The 12,724-nt window shown below is 38.6% G+C and overlaps 2 protein-coding genes across 12 annotated transcripts in view; both read left to right on the top strand.

Moving 5' to 3' along the window:
- Positions 1 to 9,655, top strand: part of LOC117935316 (matrilin-3-like) — a 14,061-nt gene extending 4,406 nt beyond the window's left edge. For 2 of the 9 annotated variants that reach the window (XM_034857414.1, XM_034857415.1), the window contains exons 3-14: positions 267 to 386; positions 1,198 to 1,317; positions 2,818 to 2,937; positions 3,495 to 3,614; positions 4,030 to 4,149; positions 5,055 to 5,174; positions 5,285 to 5,404; positions 5,735 to 5,854; positions 6,174 to 6,293; positions 6,508 to 6,627; positions 8,121 to 8,222; positions 8,497 to 9,655. In XM_034857414.1, coding sequence (XP_034713305.1) covers positions 267 to 386; positions 1,198 to 1,317; positions 2,818 to 2,937; positions 3,495 to 3,614; positions 4,030 to 4,149; positions 5,055 to 5,174; positions 5,285 to 5,404; positions 5,735 to 5,854; positions 6,174 to 6,293; positions 6,508 to 6,627; positions 8,121 to 8,222; positions 8,497 to 8,549 — 1,355 coding nt within the window. In that variant the 3' untranslated portion in view covers positions 8,550 to 9,655. The remainder of the gene's footprint in view (positions 1 to 266; positions 387 to 1,197; positions 1,318 to 2,817; positions 2,938 to 3,494; positions 3,615 to 4,029; positions 4,150 to 5,054; positions 5,175 to 5,284; positions 5,405 to 5,734; positions 5,855 to 6,173; positions 6,294 to 6,507; positions 6,628 to 8,120; positions 8,223 to 8,496) is intronic. The other 7 variants (XM_034857418.1, XM_034857421.1, XM_034857419.1 and 4 more) reach the window with 6 other exon arrangements.
- Positions 9,656 to 10,128: 473 nt separating this feature from the next.
- Positions 10,129 to 12,724, top strand: part of wdr35 (WD repeat domain 35) — a 15,741-nt gene continuing 13,145 nt past the window's right edge. For all 3 annotated transcript variants that reach the window (XM_034857399.1, XM_034857400.1, XM_034857398.1), the window contains exons 1-5: positions 10,129 to 10,557; positions 10,684 to 10,801; positions 11,833 to 11,904; positions 12,023 to 12,115; positions 12,202 to 12,330. In XM_034857399.1, coding sequence (XP_034713290.1) covers positions 10,534 to 10,557; positions 10,684 to 10,801; positions 11,833 to 11,904; positions 12,023 to 12,115; positions 12,202 to 12,330 — 436 coding nt within the window. In that variant the 5' untranslated portion in view covers positions 10,129 to 10,533. The remainder of the gene's footprint in view (positions 10,558 to 10,683; positions 10,802 to 11,832; positions 11,905 to 12,022; positions 12,116 to 12,201; positions 12,331 to 12,724) is intronic.

The raw sequence follows: 12,724 nt of genomic DNA, 5'->3' as shown, positions 1-12,724 counted from the left end.
ATATATATATATATATATATATATATATATATATATATATACACAACAGGAATTTACCCCAACAACATTAATTTATGGTAACATCACTGTAATTGAAGCACAGAGATCAAGCACACTAATTGCATTTGGCTATTTAGAGTAATACAATTATAATACTACAACAATACTAAATACTTACAACAACTAACTAACAGAAATCTAAAACGAAATGAATGATTGATCTCACTAGGCATAAGCCAATAAGACATTAGAGTGTTTCTTTTCAGGTTTGGATGCATGTTCTCAAGGACACAATTGTCAGCACATTTGTGTCAACTTTGGGAACTCATACAACTGCAAGTGTCGCAACGGCTATGTCTTGAACCCGGACAAGAAAACGTGCTCACGTAAGAATCTTTATCTTTGTCTGAATGTTTTTGTCCAATGCATCGTTTTCATCTGCCAAAAAAAGATTGAACATGTCTAAAACATCTTAAACATTGAATTGGGATGGGAAAAGCATGTTATATGTAGCAATACTAAGTTTTAAAATATTTAATTTTATTACTTTGACAGAACCTTGCAATAACACCTTCAATTAGTAAGGGCTTTTGTGCTGTGAACACACTGCATACCATCTCTTGTTACTAATGTTTTGGGTTGCCCTAAATAGATTAGGGCAGACAGTACTCATCACAAATTAAGTGAGCAGGACAATTATGAAGGCCTTGGCTGATGAGAGGCACACATTCTACAAGTAAATGATGGCCACTGAGGACAAGTACATCTTCTCTCCAAGTCAGTGGCCTACAGCAGCCACTGCCCGTGGGTGCTTTAAACCTACATTTAGTTAGTAAATTAGTTTGATGCTTTCTGCCAACTTTACCTTATGTACTTTAGAGTAAATAAAGCTGTATTAATTTGCCTAAAGCTCATGACTGGGGAGTCAACAGCAAAACTTCCTTTCCACAGCCACCCGTCCAGCTCTGCTCCATACAGAGTGGTCTTACAATAATTAATTAGGGTCTTATGGCTGGCATTGGGCTTATAACAACTGTCTCCATAACCTCATCACAGATCTGCAAAGTTTAGTAGTCAAACCCTTTATAATCCCCATTTACAGAGTAATGTGTGCATGTATAAAACAGAACTGACTCAGCGCTTCTTGCTGCATGTATTTAGACTTAGATTGTTAGGTGTGGAAGTGTTTCTTTTCAGGTTTAGATCCATGTTCCCAAGGACATGACTGCCAACATATCTGTGTCAGCAATGATGACTCGTACATCTGCAAATGTCAAGTGGGATATGTGTTGAATGCAGACCAGAAATCATGCTCACGTAAGAACCGGAATATTTTTCCAAGATTTGTTTTCTGTTAGTTTTTTGGCCAGTTCCGATGTGTTTTGCATGTCTGAATGTTTTGAATGTATCCTCCCAACACAGCTGGTGAGGCTCTTTGTATAGTGGGCACCGCTTAGTTTGACTAAACAGGAAATGCTTTATTTATATTTACTGTAAAAAAGATAGGGTGAGGCTTTACAAAAAGTTCCACAATAAGGGCTTCGTGTCAGATGTGGGAGTTGTTTGGATTTATGTTCCCAGGGACATGACTGCCCACATATTAGTGTCAGCACTGATGATTTGTACATCTGCAAATGTCGAGTGGGATATGTTTTGAATGCAGACCCAAAAACATATTCACAAAAGAACCTGGATTTTCAGGTAGACTATGGTTGTTTCTTGGCACATATTTCCCACAAATGTAGTTCAGTCAAACATCTTACGTTTGAAATGTTTATTATAATAGCATAACATTGTGCTTGGCGGTCATTCTCTGAAGTCATAACTCCCCACAGTTTGGGTTTATATGAGATATTGGGGGGTGACGATAAAGCAGCTTCCCTCTAGCCAGAGCCTGCAGGTGGATGCTGGGGAGTGGTGTGGCTGAAAGCAGGCAGCAATAGAGGTGCAGGGCAGCAGCAGCAATGGAAGATAATTAAATGTGCAGTTTAAACTGACCGCAAAATTGGAGGGGGGGGTTTGTTAAATGATACAAGGAGTGAGGCATGTCACGTGTGTGTACAGCGGTGCAGCTCATGTTGACTGCCTGAACAAGCTTGCAGGCGTCGCCCCATTTATGTGTCTTAATGAACCTGCAGGAGATACTAAAGCACTTGTTTTTGGACTGTTCCAAGTGGGCGGAAGTAGCCTATATATCAAATTGATTTGAAAAAGCACAGAATTAGGAAACTAGGATTGATGGACAGAGAATCTAAGCAAATGGCCATTACTTTTACATATAAAAGAATTGGTGTATGTATTGAATACTGACCAGAAAACATACTCACTTAAGCATCTTTGTCCTTTTAGTCTATTTGGTGTTTGTTTTTGAGTCCGTGTGAAATGGGTTGTAAATACAGACCAAAAAACATGCCTTATGACTGAGATTTAATATAAATGCTTTTACGACTCGTTACCGGTACTTAAGTGCTTGATTGACTACAGAAAACACCAGGTGTTGATGCGCCATTATGCTTTGGACTTGTGGGCTTTTTTGAACAGAAGAATATGGTAATTGTGAGGTTGTTTAGGTACTTTTTACAGAGATGCCTCTTATGACTAATATTTTAGTTTGCGTTTAGCACTTTTATAGTTGTTGAGCTCAACCTGATTAACTCAGAGACTTGGGAATTGGATTGATACAGAAAGAGAAGTGGAGCATGTAAGCACTTATTAAATGAACAATGGACAGATGGAGGCTACAATAGTCCAAGCTCTCCTTGACTGATATTATGATATGTCAGTTAGATAAATTATGTGGACATGTTTCTTTTTTAGGCTTGGATCTATGTTCCCATGGACATGATTGCCAGCACATCTGTGAAAACAATGATGACTCGTACATGTGCAAATGTCAAGTGGGATATAACTTAAATGCAGACCAAAAGACTTGCTCACGTAAGAACTTTGACCTTAAGATAGGCGTGTCTTAAGGCAGCATGACTGGTGAACATAAAACATTAATTTATGCTGGCCTATCCTGATGTTCTAAGCGTTTGCTGTGGAAGTGTCTCTTTTTTAGGTTTTGGATACATATTACCAGGGACATGACTGCCAGCATATCTGTATCACAAAGATGATTCATAACTTTGCAAATTTCGTGAGGGTTATGTGTTGAATGCAGACCAGTTTTACCAATATATTGTGTATGCATGTCAGGGGGCCGTGTCCAGGGTCGCCCTCAATGTCTGTCATTCATTTATTCCAAATGCTTGAAGCTTGGTGTTTGCTGCTCCAAACATTTAATTTGAACTGCACTAAACAGTCGGTGCAAGCACTATGCTGTAGACATACAACATCTGCTAGGTTGTTCTTAAGGATTAGGAAGTTATATGTAAATTTATTTTGAATGAGTAATAACTCGGGAGACTGTAAATTGATTGGTGCCAATTTGAAAGCTCCTAATCAGGCTAAATGCTTCTTGCTGTAATTCAAGGTTGAGTGTCTCTTTTCAGGTTCAGATACATGTTCCCAGGGACATGACTGCCAACATATATGCATCAGCAATGATAACTCTTACATCTGCAAATGTCAAGTGGGATATGTGTTAAATGCAGACCAGAAAACATGCTCACGTAAGAACTTGGACTTTTTGACTTGATCTTTTAACTTTGTCTTTGGTTAAATGTTTATTCCTATTATTTTACATACTTGATTAAATGCAGAAGGAGGCATAGAGCATTTGACCATGGCCTCTAGAATTTGATACAGCAAGAACTGGTGAGGCAATGTGATGTAAAGTTAATAGTGAACACATTTCATATAAGCAGCAAGTGGGATACTGGGGCTGATGCACATAGATGTACCTATTCATCATTTACATATTGCAAATGGGATGGGTTAGTGGAATGTGTTAAAATATGTATGTCTACAAAATGTATGGAGTAGTTTTTTAAATAAATGCCCGGATAATTTTATATCATTGTTGATCCATCAGTCTTTAGACTACATTAGCTGTGGACGTTAGCTGTGGAAGTGTTTTCTTTTCAGGTTCGGATATATGTACCCCGGAACATGCCTGCCAGCATATTTGTGTCAAAAATGGTCATTCTCACCATTGCACATGTCATGACGGATATGTGTTGAATGCAGACCAAAAAACATGCTCACGTAAGAATTTGAATTTTGACCTATACATTTGATGTGCATGTTGTGGTGCTGTGTCTCAGGTTTCCCTAAAAATCCAATGTTTTAGGTGCATGACTGAATACTGCAGAAGCCATTGTCTGGTGAAATAAAAAATCCGTATGGGATTGGTGTTCGCCAAAAACAACCAAATTTGTTTGGCTGGACTTTTTATTGGGTGAAACTCTGGGCTGTGGGCACAATGCACATTAGCTTATGTATGTTGTTGTAAATAGATTAGGGTAGTAGTGAATTCAGTTTGAAGAGAGCCTGGGACCGATGAACACAGCCTTGATTAACAAAAATTGTATGTGCAATGATGGCTCTTTAAGATCTCCAAAATAGGCAAAGTTGTGCTTGACAGATGTAATAAGACCAAGTCGGTTACAGGTCTCTTTTCAGGCTCATTGACTTATAGTGTTGGAGTTTCAAGTACATGCCCTGATAAATTGTTTGCAGAGATCTTTCTGTGGTATGGGTGTTTGCCAATACAGACCCAAACTGTCATCCGTCGAGCGAAAGCTGATGAAGCACAGATCAGCACTTGTAGGGTGCTTATAGTAGTTTAGGGTGGTCAGTAGTGACGACAGGCAGCAGGTTGAGATTTTGATTGCTTTTATAGATATTGTAAAGGGATTGGTGGCCCAATAAAAGCTCCGTTAGTGCTCCTTGACAGATGCAACTAGACGTCAGTTACCTGTGGAGTGTCTCTTTTCAAAATTGGATGTCCATGTCCAGGGTCATGACTGCTAGGATATTTGTGTCAGCCTGAATAGGTCGAGATATTAGCATCATTTGAAACAGTGTTGAGACAGAGGCTCCAACAGTCCAAGCCCTGCTTGAATGATGTAATAAGATGTCATATCACATGTGGACATTTCTCCTTTCAGGTTCAGATCCATGTTCCCATGGACATGATTGCCATCATATTTGCATAAACAGAGATGACTCTTACATCTGCAAGTGTCGAGTGGGATATATTTTGAATCCAGACAAGAAAACATGCTCACGTAAGAACTGCGGTGTCTCAGAGTCCTTTTTTAACCCATTGTAGGTTAAATTACTCACTAAGGGCTCTTTGGTGTAAATTGAGCCTCAGATGTGGAAGTGTTTTTTTCAGGTTCAGAAACTTGTGCCCAGGGACATGACTGCCAACACGTTTGTGTCAGTACTGATGACTCGTTTGTCTGCAAGTGTCGAATGGGATATGTGTTGAATGCGGACCAGAAAACATGCTCACGTAAGAACCCGGACCTTTCTAAAAGATATGATGTTGTTTCTTTGGTACAGTATATTCAAATTTCCCAAGAATCTCACTATGTTATTTTACACTTACACGGTCAGACGCACTCCATATCACCTTTTGAATTGGGAATTAAGGTAAAGCATTATTGGGGCACTTCGCTCATTGTGAACAACTCAGACTGATGCACTAGTAGGAATGGAGTACATGACCCTAGATTGAATGAGCAATTAAAAGGAAATTCGTCCAATCTGGGGGTTCTTAAGTCAAGAACTCCTTGGCTGTTGGTGTGAAGCTGAGTCAGATGTGGAAGTTTTTCTTTTTCAGAATCGGATGCATGTGCTCAGGGACATGATTGCCAGCAGATTTGTGTCAACAGTGATAACTCCTATATCTGCAATTGTCATGTGGGATATGTGTTAAATGCAGACCGGAAAACATGCTCAAGTAAGCATCTGATTCGTTTTAATATGCACATTTATCTGTAGTGTGATCCAGCATCTCAAATACTCCACAAAACACCAAAATCTCCAACTGGAGACTAAGAGCTGGGGAAGCAGTTTTTTCTTGAGAATATTGTTTTCCATATTTGAGATCAGCATGAATAAGCAGGCGATATAGAGACATGGAATGTTGAAATATGCTGGTCCCACTTCTGAGGCATACACTCTATTTTTAAGGCGACTGACCAAAGGCTCTGCAAACAAGCTTAGTGATTGTTTTTGAAGACTAAGTTGCTGAGGTGAGCCTTTCTTTTCATATTCAGGTTTGGATGCCTGTGCCCAGGGACATGACTGCCAGCACATTTGTGCCAACAATGGGAACTCTTACATCTGCAAGTGTCGAGTGGGATACGTGTTGAACATGGATCAGAAAACATGCTCTCGTAAGAACCCTCTTCCTTTCAACTAAACATTGGTGCAATACCTCATGATGGTTTGTTTTATTCCATAGTAGCTGCTGAGGCACTTGTATTGGACACATGTACATATAGTCATGTTTTTGCAAGGGATTCCATACATATTAAGGTATTTCTAGAGATTTCTTGATCTTGAATTGCTTAGACAAAATCAATTAGATGTCGGATTGTCTCTTTCCAGGTTCAAATGCATGTGCTCATGGACATGACTGCCAGCATATTTGTATCAACAACGGTGACTCATACAACTGCAAGTGCCGAGTTGGATATGTGTTAAATGCAGACCAGAAAACATGTTCACGTAAGAATTTTTTTTTACATACGTAATGCTGTCGGTATATTAAAACCTTTCGAGACATTTCCCATATTTTGAGTTTGTTCTAGCTTCAGGAATTTGTCACCAAACCTTTTAATAGTATTGCTTTGTGAGCTGTCTTGAACAACTGCAGCTGAGCTCGTCCTGACTGAGAAAATGTTCCAGACTGGCACTAACTTACCGAAAGGTGTGGCATATGTGGACATGGTTTGAAATCCTCAAAGGAACTATCAGCTATCAAGTTTCCACAGCTGAAAAGGGGTCATAGGGGTCTTTCCCTATGAAACTTAAAGAGGCTTTATCAAAGATGGGTTGGACCATGTGCTTTACTTGACAAGTTATTCTCAAACAGTCCTAAACTATGCGAGACGATTTCAGGTAAGAGGATAAGGGAGCGTAATGTGTTTTCCAAACAATATCTGTTTAGGCTTACTAATAATTAGGGCTGGATATTGTTAAAAAATAATGTAACTTCACTCTGCATCCACTTTTCTTCTGCATATGAGAACACACATGCAGACATAGAGGGAAAAATACCACTGAGAGTGGACTTAAGATTTGGGGTTACAATGCATAAATGTTGATTATAATCATTATCACAACTTTCATGTCTGTGTTTTTACTTTTTTTTTTAGCCGTGGAGAAGTCTCCAGTTGATTGGATACAGTGTTGGAGCCGGCGCCCCATTAATTCCATTGAAAGTTGCTCAGTGGCACATGAAGTCAATAAAGTTCAACTATAGCGTATAACAATACCCAGATCTTTAGCCCTGCTTCTGCATTGTGTACAATGCACAGCAGGCGTACTAGGAACTTTCGCAGGCCGAGGTGGCTACTTTCAGTTTAGCGCTCCGCTAAATTGAATGGGGATTCAATTATATAATTGTGCGGGGCTCTGGGCCCCATGGCACCATGTGACGGTTATAGATGTTTCAAATCCACTGTTTAGCTACTATGTCAAATTGGTTTCCAAGCCCGGCGTACTTCCTGGGGGCTTGGTGGGTGCCTACCAATAACATTGGTCCAAACAAAAGACCAAAACATTGGTTTTAATTGATTTGCCTGTTGTCTGTTTTGATTGTAGCTTCTTCAGTGAATATGTTTTTATGTACTGTATATGTAAGCATATTCCGATCATCAACATGTATTCTCTTTAACGCTATCCACGCCTGACCTCCGTAACTGAGCGCTCAGTCAACTAGTTGAAGTGATTGAAACATTTTTTTTAACATATTTCCTAATCTCACTCACAAAAGAAAAATCATGATTGTATGCATGATCTCTACTATATTTAATCAATATCCATTATTATTATCTTATCATTTGAAACAACACATAATTTTAATCTGATTTTGTCAACTCTTTGGGGGAGGAGCATAAGATTGGCTGTCAATGAGCCGCCAAATTGAATATTATAAAGACGCTACAGTAAACATGGTGAAACACCACTCACCTTCTTTATTTTTGTTATTCTTTTAGAGGAAATGAGAGGTGAAATAACTCAAGATGCCTGCATGTGTGAAGCTCAGATTGTTTTCCAGAAAAAAGTACAGTCAACCATACAGGAGCTGAGCAGAAAACATATCCTTTTGCTTGGAGGGCTGAGAAGGATCCACAGTTTGAATTTATTATGCCATTTTGAAATTGCGATTATGTGAGAGAAATGTCTGCTTTTTTACCTCTAAACATGTTGACATTTGCACTAGGCTGCTACAATTGTTTTGTTGTAGTACTTTTAATGAGAATAAGTTGAATCTCTAGTTTGAGTCTGTTGATTTTTAGTGGTGCATTTTTAGAAATGCCTAGTGGTAAACATTCCAACTACAACTTTTAAATTCCTTGACAGTCTGTTTACTTGATGAACTCTCAGACAAAGTGAACCTGATTGAGGGCCAACAGCAATATTAAGGACAGTGATGAAGACGTCGGAAGACATGTTCAAGATGTATCCCATTCTTTTGATCAGCAGAAGTCATCTGTAACCCTAAAAAAATCTTAATGTTTCAGTAAAGAATTTTGGTATATCTGCATGATATTAATCTTTCATGGTTTAGTAGTAGTGGATTTTTGTTTTATATTATAAGACCTGCATTTTGCATCCACAAAACTCTGTTGTTACTTCTTACAGTAAAATCACATATAACTGTGTAAGCTTTTACAGATACCTGCATCTTTGTAAGGAAAGCTAATTTTCTTTTTCTGTCAGTGTAAGCCATTTAGATGAGTCTCAAGCTATGTAAGCTAATTAAGGACGTTTTGGAAACGGAGAAGTGCAAGCTTCTACATAGAAAAACAATGTATAAACATGTCAAAAGTGTACTTTCATAATGAATGTTTTTGGTGGAAAAGGTGTTGCGCCACTTCCTTGTTGTGAATCCACTGCTCCGAAAGCATTGCTTGTTCAGTGTTCTTAATACATCACAACAGAACAGCTAATCTCTTATACAACAAGTGCATTGTTGTGACCCCTCTGATTGCAGCATTATTATGCAGAGAAAAGCCCAAAATTACTTAATTACTATAATACTTTTCCTTGATACCAGAAAGATTGCAGCAACTACGTTGTTTGGTAATTTTTCTTTATTTGTAACAGGTCCAGGACAAGTACAATTGTTTTAGGGGGAGCGGGAAAACAGTTTAGGGAGTTCACCGCTTCAATACTCTTGGCAAGTCTTGACCAAAGTCTCTGGTAGGGTCCTAGCAATTATATACTACTTCAATGCACTAAGTTTTGAAATTGTGAGATATAAAGATCCACTCAGTTTTTTGCAACCAGGTATTTTACTACACAGTACTTTCTTTACACAATACACACATGTACTGTATTTTCTACTTTTTCATATATCCATGGAACACATTAAAAAAGAGTATCTGTGATGCAAGGTCTTTGTGTAAACTGACAGTTGTGTGCATAACCTACATATTAAGGTGCTTTTGTAATAGAAAACTTGTTTGTATTTTTTTTCTATTGGGTGTATAGTTGCACATGGAAAATAAATATTCTAAAAGGATGGTTTCCATACATCTCTTGTACTGTGTTTTAACGCTTAGTTACCAAGCAACTTTTGAAATCAATAAAATAATTTGAAAATGTTGCATCTCAGAAAAAATAAAAGTAGGTTTAACACTTAACCACATAAGGTAAACAACATTTTGAGTGGTTTCCAGGGGAAAAATTATTATCTATTGTCAAAATTGTATAATAAGACTTTTTATGTAGCCTATTGAATTAATGGTTTATTAAGCTTCACTCATGGTGGGGCTACTACAGTTTTACATTAGGCTTCAGTAAGTGCAAGACATTCCTGTATAGGTAAATAAAGTAGTTACCTTTTCCTCAAATACTGGAAAATTGAGTTCAAAATAAAAACAATTTAACGGCTCATTTATCCCATGTTATCACATTTTAGTGAAGGAGCCCTTGAAGACGGCATCGCTAGAACGCGAACAAGAAAAAACTACAATTACCAGAAATAGTCTAACCCTTTTCCGGTTTACGGTTACCACGGGAGACCGAGGGAAGCTACAGCATTTGAGGACTAGCTAGTTAGCTAGAGCAATGCAACTTCGAATTTGAACTGTTTCGTCAATACATTTGCTAACGTTATTAACTATACTCCCAATTTTAAGCTTACAGTCTTTGTTACTAACGTTAGGTATGTTAACTGTGTTGAGTTAGGCAGGCAACTACCAAGGCTAACGTTACATTCACCAGATCGAGGCCGTATGATGAAGCTAAGTTAGCATAGCAATGTTGAAAAAGTTAGCTCACTTTAGCTGTCTAGTTAGCTAATTGACGTTAGGTCAGCGTCTTGCTATATTAACTACTGTAAATACGCCGTAAGCAATTGGGTTCGGATTGTTAGGGGTCTGTTACGTTATCACCACTGTCATGTTTATTTACCTCAGCAAGAAGGTGAGTGTGTACCTGTGCTCTCTCAACTAGCAACTAACGTTAACGTTACCTACTCACCTATCAATACGTCAGATAAGACATAGAGCTTTGGTTAACAGTGTGGCTTAAATTTTCCGTGTTTTATAGATTGCTATCCCCAACAATATCCATCTAAAATGTGTCTCCTGGAACAAAGATCAAGGTTTCATTGCATGTGGAGGAGACGATGGTCTGCTCAGAGTACTTAAGCTTGAATCTCAGACAGGTAAGTTCAGGGGATGGAGCTTACAGCCGGCACAGTCTTGGTACACACAACATTTCTAGACAATTTCTAGCTACCCCTGGCTTGATGGCCTTAGATGGTAAAGCCACAAGTGAACTGCTTTTTACATGAACATTATAATCTGATTAATAAAGGAAATCTACCAAAGAATTAGTGAACACATACAATACAAAATGCAAAGTTGCTTGACATGTGACGTGCTTTGCACCCTCGCCCATAACGGTAAGGTGTGCTGGATAAAAAAGAGCCCATATTCACCTAAAACGATTGGAGTACTCATGTCACTTGTTTAAATACCTTTCTAGTTTGAAAGATTTGTAGGACTTGATGACCTAATTATAAAAACGGCAATAATAATAAAATATAAATGCAATCCAGCCCAAGAGAACAATGTGTAAAATGTGTTATAAAAAAATTCCACTGTTGATTACTTATACACTGATGTTGGCTGGTCCTGATTTCAATTGTTCTTTGTCACTGTGTCCTTGTTGAGATTTAACATATATAACATATATTTACATTTATTTATCTAATTATTGCTTCTATATTGCTCTAAGATAAAATATAAGAGGCCGCCTATAAACTGATTTATTTTGGTTTTGATGAATAATGTTTCTTACAGTCAAAGCCGTTATGTAATACCCATGTGACTGAGATTTGAGGGTTTTTGAAACAACTGCTCTCACAGTGTACAAGAAACTTTTCATAAGCTTTTTGGCTCTGTTTTGGTGCCTCAGTGTCCAGTCACTGTAAGTAGGAATAGTGCCACCTTGTCCATTCCATCTGTCGGACAGACCCACTATTATGTTATTATTTTGTTGAACAAACTGAGAAAACCACCAACAGTAAAGGGAAATAAACAATACAAACAATGTGTGATGGTATTTATTAACTACAAACTACTGCTTTAATGCTGTAGACCAGTTTACAGTATTAGAGCAGTTTCCTCACTAAGAATTGCATGGACAATTTTGAGGTCCTGAACCTAATCTCTGTTACTGCTTTCTCAACAGATGATGCTAAACTTAAAGGTCTTGCTGCACCCAGTAATCTGTCAATGAACCAAACTCTAGAGGGACATAGTGGTAAGTTCTATTCAGTTAGTAACAGGCAGCAGCAACTAAATTTAAAATTGGTTGGTGCACAGACGTGGAGCGAGCCAATGCAAAATGATCTAACCTTTCATGATTACTACACTTGCAGGCGCAGTACAAGTGGTCACGTGGAATGAACAGTATGAGAAACTGACAACCAGTGATCAGAATGGACTCATCATTGTATGGATGCTCTACAAAGGTGATTACTGTCAACACATCAAAACAGCAAGTTGTCTTGTAATAACTGTGGCTTTTAATAATTGTTTGTCCTTGACCCTTCCAAAGGTGCATGGTACGAGGAGATGATCAACAACCGGAACAAGTCGGTGGTGAGGAGCATGAGTTGGAACGCTGACGGTCAGAAGATCTGCATTGTGTATGAAGATGGAGCAGTCATTGTTGGATCTGTCGATGGTAAAAACAGATTTCCAGTGTTACTACCAAAGATCTAATAAAAGGAGGGCAATTAGCATATTTTTTCCAACTAGGTTACGCATAGGCTCATGGGCCATTTGATTTAACACCAGTAAGATATGCCCCCTTGAGATTAGTGTGTGTTGGTTTTAACCCTTGTGTTGTCTTCCCGTCAAAATTTGAAATTACATTTTCAACCATATAAAAGAGACTTCAGGTATGGTACCACTAAGGCCTCTATAAAAACATTCAAAGAGTGCCATGTCATGGGACCTTTAATAAATTTATGGTAGGCTCACCACCTGTGGGAGGAACCGGGGTCGGGTGCGCAGCCACATGGGTGGCGGCGAAGGTCAGGGGCCTCGACGGACCAGACCCGGGCGGCAGACGCTGG

The sequence above is a fragment of the Etheostoma cragini genome, chromosome 20, assembly GCF_013103735.1.
Source record: "Etheostoma cragini isolate CJK2018 chromosome 20, CSU_Ecrag_1.0, whole genome shotgun sequence".
NCBI lineage: Eukaryota > Metazoa > Chordata > Actinopteri > Perciformes > Percidae > Etheostoma > Etheostoma cragini.
Note: the sequence above shows the minus strand (reverse complement) of the source record. Positions and strands in the feature narration are given on the sequence as shown.